Here is a 23,320-nt window from a genome sequence, read left to right as displayed (position 1 = left end):
TTTATGTTGTTTTTATTTTTTTTTATTCAGAGTTTGTCAGTGAAAACTGACATGTTGTTTCAATGTATACAAAAGTTCAAATAAAACTGTGAATGTTTTATTTGTACTTTTAAAGGTTCAAAAAAGGGAATAGAAATGCTTTTTTATGGACTAAAAGACGACAACACTAAGAAATAAAGTAAATAAAGGCACGCATTTGTATATTCAGTCATGCATTTATACACTATATACATTAGGTACATAAACTGTGATACATTCAATGTGTTGGTAAAACATTTACCAAATCTGTCCTGTAAAGTGTAGTTATTATTATTTTATTATATTAAGGATAGTGTTTTTTGTTGCTCACACTCCACTTTAAATAAAATCCATGTCAGCCTAACGGTGACGTCTTTATCTCACTGTGAGACAGACTTTTCCAACAGGAAACTGGAGTTGGTAAACCACTCACTCTCCCACACCAAAGTCCACAGAGAAAATCTGTGATTTTAGCTGCAGGGACACAGGAGCTGCTGGTCGACTGCTGCCTCGTGTGGTCACTTTGTGTCACTGAGGTCATTCTGAATAAAGATTTGTGACAAAATATGACATTTGAAGTTAGTGATGGAGGCAGCAGTGAATCAACAACTCCTGTTTGCTGTGACGTTAGAATGACTGATTTTCTCTATGGACTTTGGTGTGTGAGAGTGAGTGGTTTCACAAAGCAAAGCAGACTTCAGTTACCTAACAGTGGGATAAAGAGTCACACGTGCTCTCATGATATTGCAGACTTAGTCAGGTGTAGATTTTATCATCTAAAATCAATTCCTTGTTTCCCTGTGGATTCTCGGTGTCTTCGTCAGTCAACCACACAAACTGTCCTTTTAAATTATTGATATACTTGTTTATTTTCTGCTCCAATGCAAACAGCTGTGTGGTGAGTTGGAGTCAGTCCAGCCTGCGTTGTAAGACGTTGAGTCCGTATTTCACGCTATAAATAACTAATCTCCAGTGAAGTGCTCTGCTCCACATTTTCCTCTGGCAGAGTTTTGATGTTTCCATTTTTGGCTCCATTCAGAAGCAACGGGACAGTCAGAGAGGAGCCGTTGACCGGGTCCTTTGCTTTTGCGTCCCCGTATTTGTCCTTCTTGTCTGGGGACCGCAGCTCTGTCGCTCCTGGGGTCGATTCTCTCTCCAGGAACATCGGCCGTGAGCTCTGTGGCTGGAAGTTGTTGTTTCCGTTCTCTGCGATTCGGTAGATCTCAGTCATTTCCGACACGTCTTCCTCCTCCTCGTCCTCTTCGTCCCTGATTGCCCGTCTCAGGCTCTCTCGGGGCATGAGCGCACGCCTGCCTTCGTCCTGCGGCTGCCGGCTCTCCATGGGCTCGTGGTTCTCCACCTTCCTCGTGGAGCGGCACAGAGCTTTCCGGAAACCCCTCTTGAAGTTGTCTGACAAGAATCCGTAGATGATGGGGTTGGCGCAGCTGTTGGCGTAACCGAGCACCACGACAAAATAGTAAAGGCCGTGGTACTCGGCGGGCAGGGACACCAGCAGGTTGATGATGTTGACGGCGTAGAAAGGTAACCAGCACACGACAAACATGGCGACGACAATCACAACCATGCGTGTCACTTTGCGCTCGGACTTCCTGCGCTTGATAGAAGTGGCGTGGACTTTTTTACCCGAGCTGCGGATCTTGAAAATGATGAGCAGGTAACAGAGGCAGATGATGAGGAGGGGGCAGAAGAATCCAACTGTGGAGGTGTAGATGATGAAGGCCGCGCTCCAGATGTTCGCCGGCTGAGGCCAGGCGATGTTACAGGTGCCTCCTGTCTTCTGGACGTTGGCAAAGACGACCACGGGCAGGACAACCAGAAACGACAGCGCCCACACGGTGCCATTCACCATTTTGGCCACCTGAGGTCGCCGCCACTTTGAGGACAGGATGGGGTGAACGACGGCGAGGTAGCGGTCAATGCTCATCACGGTCAGGCAGAAGATGCTGGTGAACTGGTTGATGGAGTCGACGGTCATGACCAGGCGGCACATGAAGGAGCCGAAGGGCCACGACTGCAGCGTGTTCTGCACGGCCAGGAACGGCAGGCCGAGCATGAAGAGCTCGTCCGCGATGGCTAAGTTGAGGATGTAGATGTTGGTGACCGACTCTATCTTGGAGTAGTACAGCACGATGTAGATCACTAAAGTGTTCCCGCCCAGTCCGACAATGCACACGACGATATAAACGAGTGGGACGAGGACTCCGGCCACGCTGGGACCAGAGGGGACGTCCGGCTCGGTGGAGTTGGTGGAGTTGGAGCAGTTGTAGCCGCACAGTGTCTCGTTCGGGTCGCTGCCGTTGAACATGAGCAGAAACAGCGGGAGCCCGGGCGACGGGCTGGTGAAGCTGTCATTCTCCCACACCTCACCCGTCATCTCCAGCCTGGGAAGCGAGATGTCGTCCATGGATGTGCTCTTCCTGTTGCCTCGTCCTTCTGCCGTCTCAGCTCCCACCCATCTGTTCTGTGGGAAGAAAAAAAAGCAACCTGTTATCTAACTGAAAAGCTGACTCTTTTTTCATCTCTAAGGAGAGTGAAAAGAAAACATTTATTTTCCAAGGACACGAGGGAAACTGTGAACTGCATTTGAAAAACACGTTGATAGCAATTCACTCAAATACGATTGTGAGCTAGAGCCGTAGATTTTCTCGCACAGTCTTATCTGCGGAGACGACAGACACTCGATCCAGACAGGAGACGTGAAGAGTCAGAGAAGAAACCGTTAAAGCCGGTGGAATCATTCAATCACGGCGGCTGAGACAAACTAAACACACACACGGGCGGTGCTGATGCCCGGCAGCACTTTGGTTTAACATGGACCGGGAAGACACGCACGGGGGGGTGTCTTCCACACTGTGTGTGGATTCAGGAAACGTTCACTGACTGGAGCAGAGTAACAGCTGCTGCGCTCAACCCACACCCACACGTTCATACTTTTATTTTGAAATAAAGGAGAAACTGAAGAATGAGTCACTCCTCTGGTTAATATTAACCTGAGTGAAATATCTCGCCTCAGGAACGTGTGTTTCCACTGCAGTAACTGGGGACAGGACATGCTTCAGAGACTTGTACTGAAAGTTCAGGAACCTTCTGGACACTTTAATTTTGTTAAATACACAGTTTCGTTACGATCCGATCAGTCTCTGTAGTTAAACAAACCGGATCTTTACAGCAGACCAAATTTACAGCAGTTAGCACCGTGAGTTAGCTCGCTGTTAGCCCCGCTAAGCAGGAGCAATGTCTCCATGCAAACCTGGTCAGTGGAAACTAACACGATCATTCTCGGAAAGAACAATTTAATGCCTTGAAAAATGTTTTATCAGGGAAACTGTTAGCATGTTTACATGAACAACACCAGACGTTAAGAGTCTGACTGAAATGATATGGTTCAGAGTTGAATTACGCGTTCCATTTATGCTCTGGAGTCCCTGCCACGTCAAGGTCTGGGTTACCCCTGAGCAAGGCACCCAATCCCCACTCTAAATTGATGGCAGCCACTGGGATCCCAAGCCCGGATAAATGAGAGCGTTGTGTCAGGAAGATCTGGCGTAAAAAAAAAATCTCTGCTAAATCAAATATGCGGATCATCTACTGTGGCGCCCCCTGGAGAGGTAAAGAAAAAATACATTCCTTTGTAATTGGATTTGATCAAAAGTGATTCTGGTTTCCAAAAACCACCGGTGAGAAAAGCACAGCTGTGTCTTCAGCTCATTGGTGAAAGTGATCAAACAAACTGATTGAAATGTAATTGTCACCTTTCGCCGACAGCTGCTCAGTCACATGATCGGGGAATTCATCGCGACTTTCTGCCTCAAACAGTTTAATTTAAAAGACACTGAGCGACGCTGGAGAAACAAAATAACAACAACGACAAATGTTTTTCCTTTCAGGCCATTATTACATTCATCATTTTTCAATGTCCTCTATTCCTCTAGATTATGGACATTTCACGTCGCACTTCCGTCACCGTGGAAACCAGAGAGAAGAGGGGGAAGCTGGAGACCCGGGTCGTCAATCAAACCAAACCAAATAAACGGCATGGAAACGACTGCACCCGTGAGATGAGATTTTTCTTCTTTTTTTTTTTTCGAGTGCAAGAGAAAGAAGAAGAGAAACTTAAAGAGACTAAACTCCTGCTTATTTTGCGGTGACAAAACTAACCAATAATGACAATAATACAATAAAATAACATGAGTGTAGCTGGAGGCACAGTCTGCTGCTCCAGGCTCATGATAAAGAACGACTGTGTAACCACGATATAACCCATAATACGTCCTCCAAGTACAAGAAACCAATATCTTCCTTCATTAAATATCAGTTAGTGACCAGATGGCCACTGCGTCCTCTTCTCTAAAACACTGCTTTTTTCTCCTTTGCATTGATTCATGTAGAAGATGCAGTTTATCCTGCCGCACTTTCACTTTCTCGTATGTCGACGGGGAAAACGGACAGCGACTTCAAGCCAGTGACTACTTCCAGTCCATTGAGCTGTCGCCCCAAAATTCAGTAGCCAATCAGCAGGCAGCTTCCTAAGGCCCGCCCACAAACAAAAAACCACGGCGCACAGAACAAATGTATTTCCAAACAATAAAATACTTTAAATGACTTTTTATATTTTTGAACGGTTAAATTGATATTTTCTTTACTTCTTAAAAAGTGTTGTATTGACACAAATCTAATGGCATACACATAAACACTGCTTTTTTTTACCTGGTAAAACGGTGGTTAAAGGGTTCATTTACGCTGTGTGAAAACATTAGATACACACAGACATGTTAATAACTTATTAATTTAACCACTTCATCTCTAAGTGAACCCGTGCTTGTAAAAAACCACAAAGAGCAGCTTCCTCGACTGAAGAGCAGCTGTGACTTCAATTTAGGTTTCGTTGATCTGCGACGCCTCGGAGAAAACAATTTACCTCCGATCATGTCTCTGCTTTGAAATTCCCTTCAGTCCCTTAAAGAATGAAGAAGAATTTTTGCCTCATTTCTCTTCAGCCTCAGTAATCTTCACATTAACAGTCCGAGCGGCGCTCAGCGCTCTCACAACCTTTCTGAATATTCACTTTGTAAATTGAGGTTGTGAACCAGTGACGGCGGCGTCACACGGGAGGAAGCCGGACACACTGAGGTCCACACGTCTCCACGTCTCCACGTCTGAGAATCAGACAGATCAAAGCGTCGGACTCATCAAACCACAGGAACGATGAACGAGAAATTTAAAGCTGTTTTTATGACATTTATGTCACATTTATGACCCGTTTATAAGAAAACATCAGTGCACTTAAATACTGATTCTTTGAAGCACTTTATTGATAATTGATAATGATGACATTTTATCTCTAGTTTGAATCAAATTTGTAACGTTTCTTAAAATGTAAATGTGTCATAAATCCAGATTACAGTTTATTCAGTTTATTTAGTTGTTGAAAGGTTTTGCAGATTCAAAACGGTGTGGTCACCATCTGACCATTCGCCATGAAACAGGAAGTGCCCTATGACTTCGACATACGCTCAGTTCCACCAAATTTGCCGAAACTTGGTGGGAAGATGTTATAGACCAAGACGAACAAAAAAGGCGACTGTAACCATGGCCTCAACTCAACAGGAAGTTGCCATTTGGAATCTTGGCAACCTACGTAAATGAGCGAGACGAATCAAAGGTGAAAAGTTGTCGAGAGGTTTTGTGGATTCAAAAATGAGGTCAGCGAACTGCTGCACTTCCCCAAATCCCATCATCATCATCATCATCATGTATCTTTCTCTCTAACACATGTGAGTGTTTTTGTTTTACGCCGTCAGCATCTTGAGTTAATAATGAAGGACGTGAACATAAATGCTTCACTTGTCATTATTAGATTATTAAACCTTAATCCATATTATTCTGCGTGTAATTCTCTCTCTCCAGAGGTTCTTCTCATTGATTACACAAGACGAGTGATTGATTGACTGATATAGAAAGTCTCTGAGCCGATTTTGTTGCATAGCAACCGTATCACACGGGCCATGTCAAGTGACTGTCACTTAATGGAAACCTAACAAATAAATATGTCATCAAATATATCAAATCATTCCATTTATTATAACAGTAAAAGCTACATGGAGCATGGTTTCAACTCTTAACTTAAATATAAGGGAACATAAATCATTAATTATAGAGAGACAAACTGTATCAACCCTTTTACTGCATTAACGACATAGCTGCACGATACACCGGAAAAGACTCAACTTTCAAAATAAAAGCCTCAGAAATGTTCTGTCCGTATTTCATCTTTCATTACCTTTTAGAAATGAGTCTTTTAAACTTATCATCGAAGCCTTGACATCAAACGAAATTTCAATTTTTTAATTGATTGGATACTTTTTTTATAATTCTAGTATAAAGTCAGCACATTTACTGAGGAGAGATGTTTGTCCTTGTGTCTCTGTCCTTGTCTCATGAGTCAAACACATGTCAATCTGTTTTTTTCACTGAAGTCTGACTGAACTTTCCTCCAAAGTTCAGCCTTGCTTTCCTTTAAAGTTCTTGGTTCCTTCAAAGTTCTTAGTTCCTTCAGAGCTCTTGGTTTTCCTTCAAAGTTCTTGGTTTTCCTTCAAAGGTCTTGGTTCCTTCAAAGTTCTTTGGTTTTCCTTCAAAGTTATATGGTTTTCCTTCAAAGTTCTTAGTTTTCCTTCAAAGTTCTTAGTTTTCCTTCAAAGTTCTTAGTTTTCCTTAAAAGTTCTTGTATTTTTTTCAAAGTTCTTGGTATTCCTTCAAAGTTCCTAGTTTTCCTTAAAGGTTCTTGGTTTTCCTTCAAAGTTCATGGTTTTCCTTAAAGCTTCTTGGTTTTCCTTAAAGGTTCTTGGTTTTCCTTCAAAGTTCTTTGGTTTTCCTCCAGAGGTCTTGGTTCCTTCAAAGTTCTTTGGTTTTCCTTCAAAGGTCTTGGTTCCTTCAAAGTTCTTTGGTTTTCCTTCAAAGTTCTTGGTTTTCATTCAAAGTTCCTGTTTTTCCTTCAAGGTTCATGTCTTTTCCTTCAAAGTTCTTGGTTTCCACCACTTCTTCTTGAACCTTGAAGAATGAACAGTTCCATATTTTTCCACAGTGAATTAAGATGTCCTTGAATAAAACGTGGCTCAGTGTGTGAAGCCATGAATATTTAACGGCGACGCCCCTTTACTTCCCCCGCCTGACTCCTCTCCTCTAGACTCAGCGGGAGGTCGGACATCCTGAAGGCTGCCGCTGCTTTTATGAGAGTTCAGAGAAGGAGGTTTTTTTATTCCGTCCTTGACTCAGTGAGTAACTGTGATTTAATAAACACAGAGAATTCTCACGCTGCCTGGCAACCAATCCTGCGTCTACATTTCATCTTTGATGTTTGTTTGCTTTTTTGTATCTTGTCCAGGTTTTTCCAGCTACATTTCAAACTGGAGATGAAAAGAGATTTTCACCACATCACACAAATACATTAGAGGCTGTAACCTGAGAGGGGGCAATACTGCTCTCCACTGCTCAAAGTTCATGGTTTTTTCTTCAAAGATCTTTGGTTTTCCTAAAAAATTCTTGGTTTTCCTTCAAAGTTTCTGTTTTTTTTTCCTTCAAAGTTCCCGTTTATTTCCTTTCTTCTTCTTCCTCTTCTCCACAGTTCTCTCAGCACTTGTGTCTGGCTGTTAGGGCTGGGCAGAATGTGACATCTTCATGTTACAGTTGATAACAAAAAACTTGTATCTCGGGCTAGCTGTTAGCCCTGTTAGCAGTAGCATCCCTAACAGCGCTCCACATGGTTTACAACAAATGTTGATTGGTGTTTCCCAAAGTGCAAAGAATTAAAACAAAGAACATAAAAAATAAGATTTATATAAAAACATAATAACGGCAAAATTCAAAAAGACACTGAACCACAAAAAAGACAGAATTATTATTTTTAGCATCAATGGAACAAAATAAAGTGAAATGCATGAATGAAATCACAAAAAATTGTTTGTTTTGTTCTTCTTTTCTTTTTCCACCCAATGTCACTGATGTTATAACATGTGTTACTATGACAACAGAGAAAATACGTCACACGATTATGTGGTCAACTTTTTATCTATTCATTCATTCATTTATTTATTTATTTATTTATTTATTCATGTTATTTATTTCTCTTTAAATCAAATATCTTTCATTTTCTCTCTTTATTTGCATCCCTTACATGTTTGTTTATTCATTCATTCATTTATTCATGTACAATATTTTATTATACTCGTGTGTGAGCATGCGTGTTGTAGATAATCAGCTCTCTGTCATTGTCTCGTTTATGTGAGATTCCAAAAAGTTTATTTCACAAAAACACAACATTAAAAACAAGCAATAATAAAAACAACAACAATAATAATAATAATAATAACACTAATAATTATTATGATAATATTAACAGCAACAAAGAGCTTTACATTAAAGTAAATCATCATCATCGTCTCACACACACACACACACACACACACACATTATCATCATCGACACACACACACATCATCATTATCTTCATCATCATCACACACACACATTATCATCGTCTCTCTCACACACACACACACACACACACAATCATCATCATCACCACACACACACACACACACACAATCATCATCATCACCACACACACACAAACTTACCTGGTGATGCAGAGACTTTTCCTCAGCTCGTTCAGATCATGTGGACGTGTTTTCCTGTCATGGACGAGTCCTCATTTTCTTCATCTTCATCATCTTCATCTCAGTTTCTCCTCTTCGTCTGCTCTCTCTCTCTCTCTCTCTCTCTCTCTGACTGATGCTGATGCACTGACGGTCAGCAGCAGCTCTCGCTCTGTCTCTCTGTCTCTCTCTCTGTCTCTCCTCCTCTCTCGTCTGTAACTAGGTAACAGCTCTGCTGCTGCACACACACTCAAGTGGGAGGTGTTAAAATCCTTTGGTGTCACACACATACACACACACACACACACGCTCTGGTATTTATTTATTGTCAATTATTAATTATTCGTCTGGAAATGAACTCATATGTTTCCAGAAACAAACTAAGGAGACGATTACACTGTAAAAAACAACAAGACACTTATGTGAAATTATTTGCTGCACTAACGTGTTAATGTTAGTCAACAGAGGTTCATTTTACCTTTATTTTATTTATTTTACTTTTATTTTATATATTTTACCTCATTTTTTAATTTAATTTTATTTATATTTTACCATTTCGCTCAATTGAGAGCCAGGGCCAGAGGCAGTAAAGAAGGACAGGAGTCACATTAACGCATTAACGACTTACGTAAAACATGGAAAACAGTTAAGAACAGGAGTCACATTTACGCATTAAGGACTTACATAAAACATGGAAAACAGTTTAGAACGCGTTCACATCTTTATCTCACTGGAAACAGGAAACTGAATTTTGTAAACCATAAAACTCTCCCACACCAAAGTCCACAGAGAAAATCAGTGATTTTAACATCACAGCACACAGGAGTTGTTGATCCACTGCTGCCTCCATCACTGAGTCTAAATGTGTCATTTAGTCAAATTCTGTGTTTGAAATCCTTTGTTCAGATTCACCTCAGTGACACAAACTGACCACACGAGGCAGCAGTAGACCAGCAGCTCCTGTGTCCCTGTGAGCTAAAATCACTGATTTTCTCTATAGACTTTGGTGTGGGAGAGTGAGTGGTTTACAAACTTCAGTTTCCTGTTGGAAAAATCGATTTAACTGTGAGATGAAGCTTCAAACATTTCGATATGAAGTGGTTTTCATCCGGTTTTCCCTTGTGTTGTTGCTGACCGTGAGAGTAAGTCTGGTTTCTTAGCAGCAGAAGTGTCAGTGTCTCACTAACCACACCTTTTTTTTTCTTTTTTTTAAAATAATAAATCACACCTTTAACTGGTTTGAACCAGTGTTAATCCCACAATAAAACTGCATAAAAATGACATCACTTCAGTACTGAGTTTTTATGGTGATTTGTTTCCTGGACAAAAAAATGGATCATACATGTTTTAAATCTTCATGTGATTGAGATGACAGTCTGAGTTAAGTCATGTTTCCAGCCAATGAAAATGAGAGAGGACGTAGGAGTGGGGGTTAGCGCACACACACACACACACACACACACGCGGCTTCTTCTCTGGCTGATTGCTGTCATGGGTCTTGTAAAGCAGATGTGTCTTCAGTGTTTTTCTCAACATGGGCACAACAGATCAATACACTGTGTTCCAAGGTACACACACACACACACACAGACACACACACACACACACACACACACACACACACACACACACACAAAACCAGGTCTTAATCCACAAAAGGCCTGTTCAAGTTGTGTGGACCAGCCAAAATGTCCTCACAAAGATAAGTTTGCTTGACAACTCTCTCCATTGATTTCCATTCATCTGAACAGACTAAACAGAAATCACTAACTTTGACCATAACCAGTTAATGACTAACCTTAACCGTAACCATAATTCAAATCTTAGCCCTAACATTAACCAGTTCCTCAGAAATGAGGTTCTGCCTCATTCGGCCCAGGTTTTGGTCTCCATGAGGACCTCTGGTCCCGACAAGGTCAGAAAAAGGTCCTAAAGCGGTACACACACACACACACACACACTCACCTATAAAAGGACGTTGTTCTCTCGCTGAGGCAGCGATCGTCCTTCTCGTCTCGTGAAAAATGTCCTCTGAGCTGAGCCGATACTAAAATGTATTTGTTCCCACAAGTAAAACGTGTGCACGAAATGTGTTACCATGAAATATTAACTTGTTCCCACAAAATATTAACTTGTTACCACAAATTATTAATTTGTGGCCACAAATAGGTATTTCCCATGTCATGCCTGGGGCGCTGTACAAAATAAACTAAACTGACCTAAACGTTTTCTTTGTTCAAAATACCCAAAAATATGGAGATGTCATTTTTTGCCCACCTATTACCACCTGTAATATTTGTGCCACACTACAATGACATACAAAACAGATTACAGTGTGAAAAAGGAAATTTTATTACATTAACAGCAGAATTTGTGGGAGGAGCTGAATGACGACAGCGAACTTTAAAGTGTTTGATCTTTTTTTTTATTATTGATGAGTCATTAGTGGATGATGACGTGTGGGTGAATGCGATGCCAAAACAAAAGAGGATCTTTTCTTCACACACGACTCATGGTTTATATAACAAACACTCTCACAGTGATGCTCAATAAAACGTTCACCTTGAAACTTCACCTTCAACTCCACCACATTTACAGTTGTTGAAGCTGAAATTTAAGAATTTATAAACACACACACACACACACACACGCATCCACAGATTGTGTTCAGTAAAAGTACAGACGCCTTTAGTGCGTTGTAGGTTGTTAGTGTTGATTTATTCTCTTTTCTCTGTGATTGATTCAGATGCTGCTGTTTTTGTTTGTCAGTCGATGTCATAAATCACTGCTTCACTCTCAGACGTAGAAATGAAGCCAAAGCGGCGCCTGGTGTGTTTGTGTATTCAGGTTATGCAGAGTGTTTATTATCATCCTCCTCTAAATCAAAAAATATAAAGTTCTCTCCCGTGAACCTTTCATCCACTTTGACAGGAACCTGCTGCTCCCGCCGTGAGGTAAGTGCTTTCTGTTCACGCTGTCACCTTCTTAGTCTCCGTCTTCAAGATGGCTTTTATTCTCTATTCTACAGAATTAACGTCGGTCGATCTCCGTGGATTTAAAGTAAACAGTGAACTCACAGAAACCGAGTCACGTGACGTCTCTGTCTCTCATCTGTAGACTGATGGAGGACAGTCCATCACACTCAAGGGTCCTTCAGCAAAATAAAAGGAATATATTGATTTAATTTGGGAGAGAGAGAGAACTTTGGTGGCTGCTTTTCAATCCCTCTCTCAGCCGCAGTTGTCATTTGGCTTCTGTAAATCACTCACACCACTTTATTACTGAAATTAATTTGATCCACACACTCAGTATACAGACACAAGTGTCTCCTGCTGCTGCTGCTGCTGCTGCACAACACAGAGTCACACATACTGTAACACACAAGGCTTCCTGTTATTAAACCTTTACAAAACACAGATCTTTGAACCTGAAATGTGAAAGAAGGTGATTCAAATCGTTCCTTTTGATAGTGAAGGTCAGAAGAAGAAAACAACAACCATTTTGTATTTTTTACCTTTTTCAATCATCTTTAAATTCTGCTAACAGCCAGAAGATGAACATGTGTCTTAGAAGTGATCTGAAAATGACTCAAAGCTGAATCAGTCAGGCAAAAACGGGCTTAAAGTGACAACTATAAGACGACATTGCTGATCGATATATGTGTATCTATCTATCTATCTATCTATCTATCTATCTATCTATCTATCTATCTATCTATCTATCTATCTATCTATCTATCTATCTATCTATCTATCTATCTATCTATCTATCTATCTATCTATCTCTCTATCTATCTCTCTGTTTTCCACACCTATACAAATATACAGTCATGATTTTTCACTGTTGAACACTGAGGGGAAAAGATGATTTAATGAAAACCACTGAATGGACCTTTAAAGTCATTATTGTTCTCCCACTGTGGAGCAAACACAAGTGTCCTCCAGGGACAGTGAGCAAGTCCTAATGCTGCTGCTTTTCTCATTAGTGTGAAGCCAAGCGTCCCCTCGTCCAATCACAGCCTGACTCAGTCCATCATCGTCTCGTTCACCTCCGTTCACCTGCTGTGAACTCTCCCCAGAGACTGCTTCCTTTTGTCCAACCCCTGAACCAGAGACGCCAGCCGTGACCCACACCAGATAGACACCAGAGACACACCAGAGAGACACCAGAGACATACCAGAGACACACCAGAGACATCAGACACATCAGACACACACCAGATAGACACCAGAGACACACCAGAGAGACACCAGAGACACACCAGAGACATCAGATCAGACACACCAGATAGACACCAGAGACACACCAGAGAGACACCAGAGAGACACCAGAGACATCAGACACACACCAGAGAGACACCAGAGACACACCAGAGAAACATCAGAGAGACACCAGAGAGACATTTGTGGTTATTTTACTCACCTGGATAGTGTGATTGATAGTCCGATTACTCCTGCATGTATACGCTTAGTCGGACTAACGTACCAGGATAGTGTTATTCATAAAAATGATGAAGTGTGTACACATGAATCCAGTCACTTCTACACCTGCATTCACTGTCTGAAAACAGATTGGCATTCGACATCTGCACATCTCTTATCTGTCAAGGCGGCATTATTAATATCAGGTTACTATGGTAACGGGATAAAACACCTGGGCCTTGAAACAGAACAATGACTAACAGTAACAAAACCAAAGTTTCACAAGAGGAAATATGTCTGTGTGTGGACCTATACCTGTCTACACACTCACATTATGGGGACGTGTCTTCCTTATGGGGACAAAAATCAAGTCCCCAATTATTACATTTTGAGGTAAAGACATGTTTTAAAGTGAAATGAATCTAAGTCAATGTAGTGTCCTCTGAAGTCATGTAAACCAGACTATGTGTGTGTGTGTGTGTGTTGCTGATGAATCCAAACACTTTGTTTTTGTGAGTGACAAGTTCTTTAATGACACAAATGGGGATGAATGGCACCTCAATTATTGCAAAATATGAAGGACAATTTTCCCCCTCGTCTGCGTCTCACTGTGCACCTGTGATGTCCACACAGCTGGACTGTCCCCACATCAGCTGCAGTGAGGAAATCCAGTCTGTTTTCACTGACGTGTGGCTCATAGAGAATTAGAATTAGTCAGGGTTACAAGTCCAGTGTTCAGCCAGAGAGAAATGCTGAACATTAAAAATCAAGACAACAATTCAGTTTTCTTAATGTCATGTTAACACATTAGTCCCACTAAAATCAAGCTAGTCTTAGTCGGACTAACATACCTGGATAATGTTATTCATAGTCCGATTACTGCTGCATGTATACACTTAGTCGGACTAGCGTACCTGGATAGTGTGATTGATAGTCCCATTGTTCCTGCATGTATACACTCAGTCGGACTAACGTACCTGGATAGTGTGATTGATAGTCTGATTGCTCCTGCATGTATACACTCAGTCGGACTAATGTACCTAGATAGTGTGATTGATAGTCCGATTGCTCCTGCATGTATACGGTTAATCGCACACCAAAATGCTGAATTTTCTGTCTCTTTGCCACCATTTGAAATCTTTCCTGCTCCTTTAAACGTCTTCAAAACGGTCATTTCATAACACAGCAGGCCTCCGTGACCTCTGACCCTGTGACCACTCGCCCTGTCCAGTGATTCATTGTGTCCCGGGAGCAGCGTCTGTCTTATCGCGGACAGCGCTGCTATATATAGACATATGACAACAGAACGGCGATGATAGAAGCAATAACGGGAGCATCAAAGCTGCGCAGCAGCTGCGAGATTTCCTCGCCTTATGAGAAGCAGCCGTGGTGAGCGACAGCCGAAGAGACGAGGCTAATTTGAGGAGTGTGAGCTGAGAGAAATGAAGCTGTGAAACTCAGTGTCAGGCTGATTTGTGCTGGTTCGTCTGCATGAATTCTCCACACAAACCTTGAATCTATCGCTCCCGCTCTGTATCTAAAATGTGAGTAAAATACTTTCACACCTTTAAGGAAACATAAATATTGTCACACATTAAGACATGCAGCTGATTTTCTTTTCCCATGTGGACGTACATTTAAAGGTCTAATTTTCTAAAGCTTGTGTGATGTCGTTTTGTTTTTTGTTACGTCAGGACATGAATGAAATGTCCTCACTCATGTCGACATTTTACACGTCACGTGTGTGCGTGTGTGTGTGTGCGTGTGTCGCAGTTCTCTGAATGACACTCTGCTTGTTTCCTGTCGAGTCGCTCAGTCGCTCTGAACCATCACAAACATGGCCATATGCAGGAAAGACAGCTTTCTGTGGGGGAGAGGTACACTCTTTTTATCATCATCATTATCATTAATAGTATTATTATTACTAGTAGTAGTAGTAGGACTATTGCTGTTATTGTTAAAAAATAAAGATTGTTATGAGATGATTTTTTGAATAATAAGATTAAAATGCTGTTTTCTTTTGATTATCATTTGAAGTTGATAACTCACTTGTTCACTTTTTGTTTCTTTCTAACATGGAGTGGTTATAATTTTGTTTATTTAAAGATTATTTGCTATTATTCAGCAGATTATATGTTTTGTTGTGTTATTTTTTAATTATGTTCAAATATGTAAAACTGAACTAAGACATGTTTAAAGTGCAGAACAAAACTTTTTTTGTCATAGTCTGATTACTCCTGCATGTATACGCTTAGTCAGACTAATGTACCTGGACAATGTGATTCATAGTGCCATTAAAATGTTAATTATTCTAGTGTTGCAGGTGTTATTCTTTGTCATGGAAAAAAACTTGAATTGAGATCAGCTGCCATTTAATGTACATAAAGGGATAGTTTGTGGGGTGTTTTTAGTTCTCACTAAAAACAAAACAGATTTCAGTCACTTAACAAAAGACTGCACTTGCAATGGACACCAGTTTAAATCTAACGATATCTTAAGAACATGTTCACGTCTTTATCTCACTGTTAGACAGACTTTTCCAACAGGAAACTTTGTAACAAGTTTGTAAACCACTCACTCTCCCACACCAAAGTCCATGGAGAAAATCATCGATTTTAGCACATGTAAACAGAGACGCTGAGGGTCTACTGCTGCCCCGTGTGGTCATTTTGTGTCACTGTGGTAAACTTTAACACAGAATTTCAAACACCTAAGTAACAAAATAACAACTTGAACCTGCTGATGGAGGCAGCAGTGAATCAACAACTCCTGTGTGCTGTGATGTTAAATTGCTGATTTTCTCTATGGGGTTTGGTGTGTGTGAGTGTATGCAGTTGACAAACTCCAGTGTCCTTATAATATCGTACGCGTAAGCAGGTGTGGACTTTATTCAGTGAGTATTTGTCATCTGAGAAATGTCAGTAAAAAAAACTGAATCATTTATTTTTAAATTTAGCCTCGTTCATCATTGAAAAAAGGAAGCAACTATTTTCAGATCCTTCCGCCCTCGTCTCACTCATTGACCTCTTCTCTATCAAGTTGTCCACTGAGGCTGAACTCTTTGCTGCTTGTGATGCATCGCTGTTGTCCCAGCTCTCACGGTTTCTCTTCTGCCTCCACAGCTCATCCCAGTCTCCCAGCGGCAGAGAGCAGGCCGGGTGAAACCATTAAGATTCACAAGTCTGAGCTGCTGGATGACATTCAGGTGGTGAAAATGTCTCTGTCTCACATTAAAAAAAAACCTCCTCATTATTCTCCTTCCTGCTGCTGAATTTCTACAGCAAAACTAAAAATAGAATCTGTAGGTTTTGTCATTTCATCACAGTTGTGTGTGTGTGTGGGGGGGGAGACAAGCACACTCTGTGATGTACTGTATCACAGCATGCGTCACAGCCTCAGACTAACTTCACTAACTCTCATTTTTCACAGAATCTGAGGCCGCAGATCAAACCTGTCGAGACACAGATCCACAGACGCGAAGTCGAGGAGCAGAAGTAAGTATGAGCGCAATGACTCATCCGGCCGCTTCCCCTTAATGAAGCAACAAGGAGATGCAGCGCAGACTCCCACAACACAGGAAATGCTGAAGTCATGCAATTGCAGCAACTGGAGTTCAAAATGTTCCTGAATAAGACATCAGCAAATACTGATATGAGCCACTAAACAAAAACATCACCTAATGAAACTTAATGTCTCTTTATTTTGCAGGTAGACAAACTATAGCGACTTGAAAATGAATTATGTTCACCACTCACTCTCCCACACCAAAGTCCAGAGAGAAAATCAGTTATTTTAGCTAGCGGTCCACTGCTGCCTCGTGTGGTCACTTTGTGTCACTGAGGAAAATCGAAACGATTGTTTTCAAATGCCGAAGTGACAAAATAACACATTTGAATTAACTGATGGAGGCAACAGTGGATCAACAACTCCTGTTTGCTGTGATGTAAAACTCGTAGATTTTCTCCATGGGGTTTGGTGTGGGAGTGTTTGCAGTTTACAATAGGACACAAACTTATTCAATTATTAACAGATTATTTGAAAATGCATGCATATTTTTGACATTTTTCATCTATTATTGAAGTAAAAAGTTTGTCACTTGTTGTACAAGTTGGTTAGTTATTAAAATATTGAATTTTCATCATGTGGATTTGCCATTTCGGAAAAATACTTAACAGATTATTTTAAAATACATGCACATTTTTGACGTTTTTCCGCCTTTTATTGCAGTAAAAATGTTGTTAGGAACCGAAGATTCTTACGCGGGAAGAAGAAATTCAACATGGACCCAAAAACAGTGAGTGTTTTATGTGATTGTGCACATGATTTCCCGCTCTGAAGGACTTTATTGTTGTTGTTGTGTTTGTTTGTTTGTTGTTCAGATAGAGGCTTTCACAGAACAATGCATGATTACTGGTCTGCGTGTGGAGGTTTAGCTCATACATTGTGTTATACTTTCACTTACTTCAGCTCCTCTTGATGAGAAGGTCAACAGCGAGATGAAAGCAAATGTGTGTGTGTGGGAGAGCTGCAACAGCGCGAGCGCTGCACGAAGGCACAGATGTCAAACGAGAAATACCACATCCTGTTCCCTGAAGTGGTGCAGAAGCACCACTTCACCACAGCGACCTCCATCTTTTCAAACCTTCCAGAGCAAGAAAAAGAAAAAGTGCCTGAACTCCTGCACCAAAGTCCATCGACAAAATCATCAATTTTATATCACAGCACACAGGAGTTGTTGATCCACTGCTGCCTCTATCACTGAGTTCAAAGTCTTTTGTTCTCATTTACCTCTGTGACACATGAGGCAGCAGTAGACCAGCAGCTCCTGTGTCCCCGTGAGCTAAAATCACTGATTTTAAGGATTTTGGTGTGGGAGAGTGAGGGGTTTACAAACTTCAGTTTCCTGTTGGAAAAGTCTGTCTAATAAGTAGATTTTATAATTATAATTAAACAGATTCACATCCTTCTCTCCTGCAGGGTTTTATTTATCTGGTCACAAACAACCTGCTGGAGTGGCGAGCAGAGTCTGTGGCCGAGTTTCTGTACAAAGAGGAGGGGCTTAACAAGACCGCGATCGGAAACTTCCTCGGAGACAGGTACAGACGTCACACATCAGCTGTTTAGTCACAGTAGAAATTAAAATGATATCCTGTTAATCTATCATAATTAAAAATATTTAGGATGATGTTGCATAAGCTTTTCAAAGTAAAAGTGTTGGTTTTAATGTATAGTTCACCAAAAACACATTTTTGATGCAAAATGAATCTGTATATAACAAAAACAGAAAAAATATTAAATGTAGTCAATTAATTACAGCTTTATGGAAGAGTATTAGGGCCACAGTTAACAAAAAAAACAAACAAACAAAAAACAGCATTAATTCTGAAATTAAAGTCAGAAATCTGAGGAAAAAAATAAAAAAGTCAGTTAACGAAACAAAAAACAAAAAAACAGCATTAATTCTGAAATTAAAGTCAGAAATCTGAGGAAAAAAATAAAAAAGTCAGACTAACTTTAAACTGAGAATTCTGATTTATATGTCTGATTTATATGTGTGTGTGTATATATGTACATATACTGTATATGTATATATAGAATGAAGACAGGAGAAAATGTGTTGATATAAGTTTATATGACTGTGGACTCATGACGCTTTCACAGGGAGGACATGCATCTGGAGACACTGAAAGCCTTTGTGAGTTTACATGAATTCTCTGACCTGAATCTGGTGCAGGCGCTGAGGTTCGTGTCACACACGCACACACACACACACGCACACACACACACAGTGTGAGAGTCTGCGTGAATCATTGAAATCCTTCTTCTGTCTTCTGTTCTTCGCTCGTTTCTTTCGTTCAGACAGTTTCTGTGGAGCTTTCGTCTGCCGGGAGAAGCTCAGAAGATCGACAGGATGATGGAAGCGTTTGCAACTCGTTACTGTGACTGTAACCCCGGAGTCTTTCAGTCCACAGGTAACAACAAATCACTTCATGATACACTTGCCGTGCTGTGATGACTCCGCCCACTTTGAGGAGGAGCTATGAAGTCATGGAAAACAACAAGACTGACACTAAACCGAGTGGAGTCAGAAGTGACGATGACAGGAAACAAATCATGGAGTGTGTTTTTGTTTGAGCTGAAGAAACTCTGTGGTTCTTCTCTCGCGACACAGACACGTGCTACATCCTGTCCTTCGCCATCATCATGCTCAACACGAGTCTCCACAACCCCAACGTGAAGGACAAACCCAGTCTGCAGCGCTTTGTCTCCATGAACAGAGGCATCAACAACGGGGACGACCTGTCCACCGAGCTGCTCGCGGTCAGTCTTTTTTACTCCAAACACCTCAAACAAAGGTCACGCAGCTCTGTGACCTCCTCACTCTTTTCTTTCCCACAGAAACTCTACGCCAGCATCCGCAGCGAGCCCTTTAAAATCCCAGAGGACGACGGCCACGACCTCACGCTGACCTTTTTTAATCCAGACAGAGAAGGCTGGCTGCTGAAGATGGGTGAGAGGGTTATTTTATTTATGGTATCGCACAGAAAAACACAAGGAGGCGAAAAACTTTCAAGTTTAACTTTGATGTTTGTCTCTGATGAAGGTGGACGAGTGAAAACCTGGAAGAGGAGGTGGTTTATTTTGACAGACAGCTGCCTGTACTACTTTAAATACACCACAGTGAGTTCTGAGCACTGGTCAATCAATCAATTCATTCATTCACTAACCAAGCATCCATTCATCATCCATACATCCATCCACCCACCAACCAATCAACCATCCACGAACAAGCATTCATTAATCCATAGACATTCATTCATTCATTTCGTTTACTAACATTTACTAACAAGCATTCATTTATTCATTCACTAACAAGCATTTATTCATCTGCCAACCAATCAACCATCCACTAACCATCTATTCATTCATTCATCTACTAACCAAGCACTCATCTATTCATCCATCCACCCATCTACAAACCAATCAATCATCCACTAACAAACATTCATCCATTCATCAATCAATTAATCAATCAATCCATCAATAAATCATCCACTTGCAAGCATTAATTCATCCACCAACCAATGAATTATACACAATTTATTCATGTGTTCATTCATCTACATACCCACCAATTAACAAACATTCATTCATCCACCCAACCGTCTAAATGAATGAATGAATGAATGATTAAAAACCCTCTTTCAGGACAAAGATCCAATCGGAATAATTCCTCTGGAGAATCTGAGTGTCAGGAAACTGCAGGAGGGCAGCAAATCTGTGAGTGACACACACACACACACACACACACACACACGCACACACAGCAGATACATTTGTCCTCAGTATGTGCTCACTGTGTGTGTGTGTGTGTGTGTGGACAGTATTGTCTGGAGTTGTTTAATCCTAAAGGACAGAAGATCAAGGCCTGTAAGACGGAGAACAAAGGTCAGGTGGTTCAGGGCAAACATCGGTCTTATAAACTCAGCGCAGCCAGTGCAGACGAGCGCGACACCTGGATGGACGCCATCAGGTGAGAGCTGCTGACTCTGTGGAGGGGAGGGAGGACACACAGGGAGGACACGTGTGAGGACACAGAAAGAAATTGACACCAAATGGAGTGAAGATGGTAGAGTGTTTGACTCGTACAGATATTCCGTTCAACTCCATTGAGTTTTGACAGAGATACGATGGTTTATTTTTAAGTTTTACTCATTATAAGTAAATAGTAAATACATTTGATGACGTTTTGTGACATTATCAGTGGGCGGATTCTTACCAACATTGAATTGGAGCATACTCGGGTGATCGCCTACACGTCACGAAAAATTCAGACCCATACGTAAGAAAAAAGAAAAAAAAGCAGTAGACAGGAAGTTGCTAACAGAAGCACAAACTTACAGATAAATACTTCCTACTGAAGCTTGATGCCTTGGCAAGTAGAACCTGCAAATGCTCACCAAGAGGTTAATGCTAAGCTAACTAAAGCATGACCAGCCTTGGGGGCCACTGAGTACCTGGTCTGGTCTGTCAAGTGAAAAATATTCAGTAGGGGTGGGCGATTTCAAAATAAATGTACCACGAGTTTAAAATCTCTGGCTTACATCAAATGACAACCATACAGAACTTATATCAATATCTATCTATTATAAGGAATTATACTTGTTTTTCTTAATCTTAATCTTCACTATTGTTTCTCAGGGCGAGCGTCACCAAGGATCCTTTCTATGACCTGGTGTCTCTGCGCAAGAGGAAGGTCATCTGCAACGCTGACCCCACCGACCTCAGTGGAAACAACACGTGACTCCTGTTCCTGTCCCTGTTCCTGTTTGTTTTTCTGTTTTTTACGATGAAACAGAAACTACAGTAAGTCGGACGGCGTTTCACAAACCTCAACAAACTGGGAAATGAAACTTCTGCAAGCTGTTTGTGACTCTCGGGGGTTCAGTTACTCGTGTTACTTCTGCAAACTGACACACACACACCTGCTGCAGGGGGCGGAGCCTGAAACACGCTCATCCCACCCGACCACATCCTAGTGTCAAGGATGGATTAACTGTACTGGATGCAGGAACAGAGCGACCTCTACTGGACTTTCATGTTACAATCTTTCTTTTTCTTTTTTACATACCCATGCTAAATCTGAACTGACACCAAATCCATAATCTAGATCAGATCTGGATGAAACCCAGTCCGATGGTAGAATATGTGATCCTGCATACAGATACTAGATTTCATTCCAATACGTTTATAAGTTTTGCCCATTATAAGAGAGTGGGATATTTAGCCAATTTGATTGCATTATGTGACATCGTCAGTGGGCGGATTCTTACCAACATTAAATGGGAGCATACTCGGGTGATCGCCTACCCGGCAGAAAAAATTCCGATTGGTTGGACAAATTTACAGATGAATCCGTGCCGATGAAAAAAAGTAATATAAACAGGAAAATGGCAGCAGCAACAACAACAAAAAAAGAAACAGAGGGTGTGAAAGAAATTGACACCAAATCGGGATCAGATCTGGATGAAACTCAGTATGGTGGTAGAGAGTTTGATTCTGCAATTTCCTTCAAATCAATTGATGGTTTATTTTTAAGTTTTGCCCATTATAAGAGAGTGGGATTTCTTGAAAATTTGATCACGTTTTGTGACGTCGTCACTGGGCGGATTCTTACCAAAATGGGATGGGAGCACACTCGGGTGATCGCTTATCCATCACGAAAAATTGGGACTGGTCCGACAAACTTACAGATGAACCCATGCCAATGAAAACAGGACTTAAAGTAGTGTAAACTGAAAAAATAACAAAAAAGAAACAGAAACCTCAAAGAATGAGCAACTCTTACCTCCAGTTTATTATAATCAATTTTATTTATTTACTTTTTCTTTTAATGCTTCTTTGGCTACAATAATTGTAGGTGTCTAATAAGTGTCTCCAGCTTTGTAAAAGTGTTTCACACTTTTTAAAAAATGCTTTGCACGTCCAGGCCACCATACCAAAAAAGACACAAACTTGCAAAGCAAAAAGCACAGAAAATGTTTATAAACAAACACAAACATGACACTTTTCTTACTTCACTTCATAAAATACAAACCTTTTTTTAACTTTATAACAAGCTCTTAATTTATCTGATCATTAAGTAGAAATTGTACAGTGAAATGTAATTTTATGTATAAATGCCTGTGTTTTATAATTTAATATGATTCAAACTAAACTGTTGTGTGTTTTATTTTGGCGAGCACGGTTGTGTGGTTGTGTTGTTTCCAGCAGAGGGCACCGCACTCTCAATTTTATGTTTTTTTTAAAAATCTTTCACATCAGATTTGTCTCTTATCGCATCATCAGTCATGTCAAGTGCTGAGTTAAAAATTCTGCGTCTTCTTCTTCTTCTTATCATAACTGCTTTCACGGTCAGATGAGGAAGTCTTTGATGCATGAGGGTTTTTTTTTACTTTCTGTGTTGAGGTGATGTGATGCAGAGATATGCACACATGCATGTTGGCAGGAACATTAAAACAACAACCCACATCTATACTAGTGTTTTTGAGTTACTGTCGTCTTTCTATTATTTCTGGTCATTTTAGTTTCATCTCTGGGTTCAATAAGACATTTTCTCTTTTTTTGGTGCACTATTTGGCAGTTGGTCTGTTGGTGAATATGTTTCTTTGTCAGTTTATTTTCGGTCACAGGAGTAAATGCAAGTAC

The 23,320-nt window shown here is 40.8% G+C and overlaps 2 protein-coding genes across 4 annotated transcripts; one reads left to right on the top strand and one right to left on the bottom strand.

The window, feature by feature from the left end:
- Positions 1–649: 649 nt before the first annotated feature.
- sstr3 (somatostatin receptor 3) lies at positions 650–10,720 on the bottom strand. 3 transcript variants are annotated; one of them, XM_044050208.1, is made up of 2 exons: positions 10,656–10,720; positions 650–2,500 (listed from the first exon to the last, which is right to left on the bottom strand). In XM_044050208.1, exon 2 carries the CDS (start codon positions 2,441–2,443, stop codon positions 971–973), a length of 1,473 nt encoding a protein of 490 aa, XP_043906143.1. In that variant the 5' UTR covers positions 2,444–2,500; positions 10,656–10,720; the 3' UTR covers positions 650–970. The 3 variants fall into 3 exon arrangements, with proteins under 3 accessions (XP_043906143.1, XP_043906142.1, XP_043906144.1); XM_044050207.1 differs by lacking the exon at positions 10,656–10,720 and adding an exon at positions 8,673–8,795; XM_044050209.1 differs by lacking the exon at positions 10,656–10,720 and adding an exon at positions 2,691–2,697.
- A 3,833-nt stretch (positions 10,721–14,553) lies between these two features.
- On the top strand, positions 14,554–22,880 carry LOC122785169 (cytohesin-4-like). Its single transcript, XM_044050837.1, has 13 exons — positions 14,554–14,988; positions 16,234–16,316; positions 16,541–16,605; positions 17,339–17,405; positions 18,089–18,207; positions 18,773–18,853; positions 18,971–19,083; positions 19,284–19,432; positions 19,511–19,622; positions 19,716–19,792; positions 20,321–20,392; positions 20,497–20,645; positions 21,314–22,880. Exons 1-13 carry the CDS (start codon positions 14,949–14,951, stop codon positions 21,414–21,416), a joined length of 1,230 nt encoding a protein of 409 aa, XP_043906772.1. The 5' UTR covers positions 14,554–14,948; the 3' UTR covers positions 21,417–22,880.
- The last annotated feature ends 440 nt before the right edge of the window (positions 22,881–23,320 follow it).

The sequence above is a fragment of the Solea senegalensis genome, linkage group LG19 (assembly GCF_019176455.1).
Source record: "Solea senegalensis isolate Sse05_10M linkage group LG19, IFAPA_SoseM_1, whole genome shotgun sequence".
NCBI lineage: Eukaryota > Metazoa > Chordata > Actinopteri > Pleuronectiformes > Soleidae > Solea > Solea senegalensis.
This window is presented reverse-complemented; position numbering and strand designations above follow the sequence as displayed.

Excerpts from the sequence above, each read along its gene's own strand:
- LOC122785169 (XM_044050837.1), top strand. The coding sequence starts at position 14,949 with ATGGCCATATGCAGGAAAGACAGCTTTCTGTGGGGGAGAG. Across the intron at positions 17,406-18,088 it reads TCAACATGGACCCAAAAACA|GGTTTTATTTATCTGGTCAC; the intron begins GTGAGTGTTTTA and ends TCTCTCCTGCAG. Across the intron at positions 18,208-18,772 it reads GGAAACTTCCTCGGAGACAG|GGAGGACATGCATCTGGAGA; the intron begins GTACAGACGTCA and ends ACGCTTTCACAG.
- sstr3 (XM_044050208.1), bottom strand. The coding sequence starts at position 2,443 with ATGGACGACATCTCGCTTCCCAGGCTGGAGATGACGGGTGAGGTGTGG.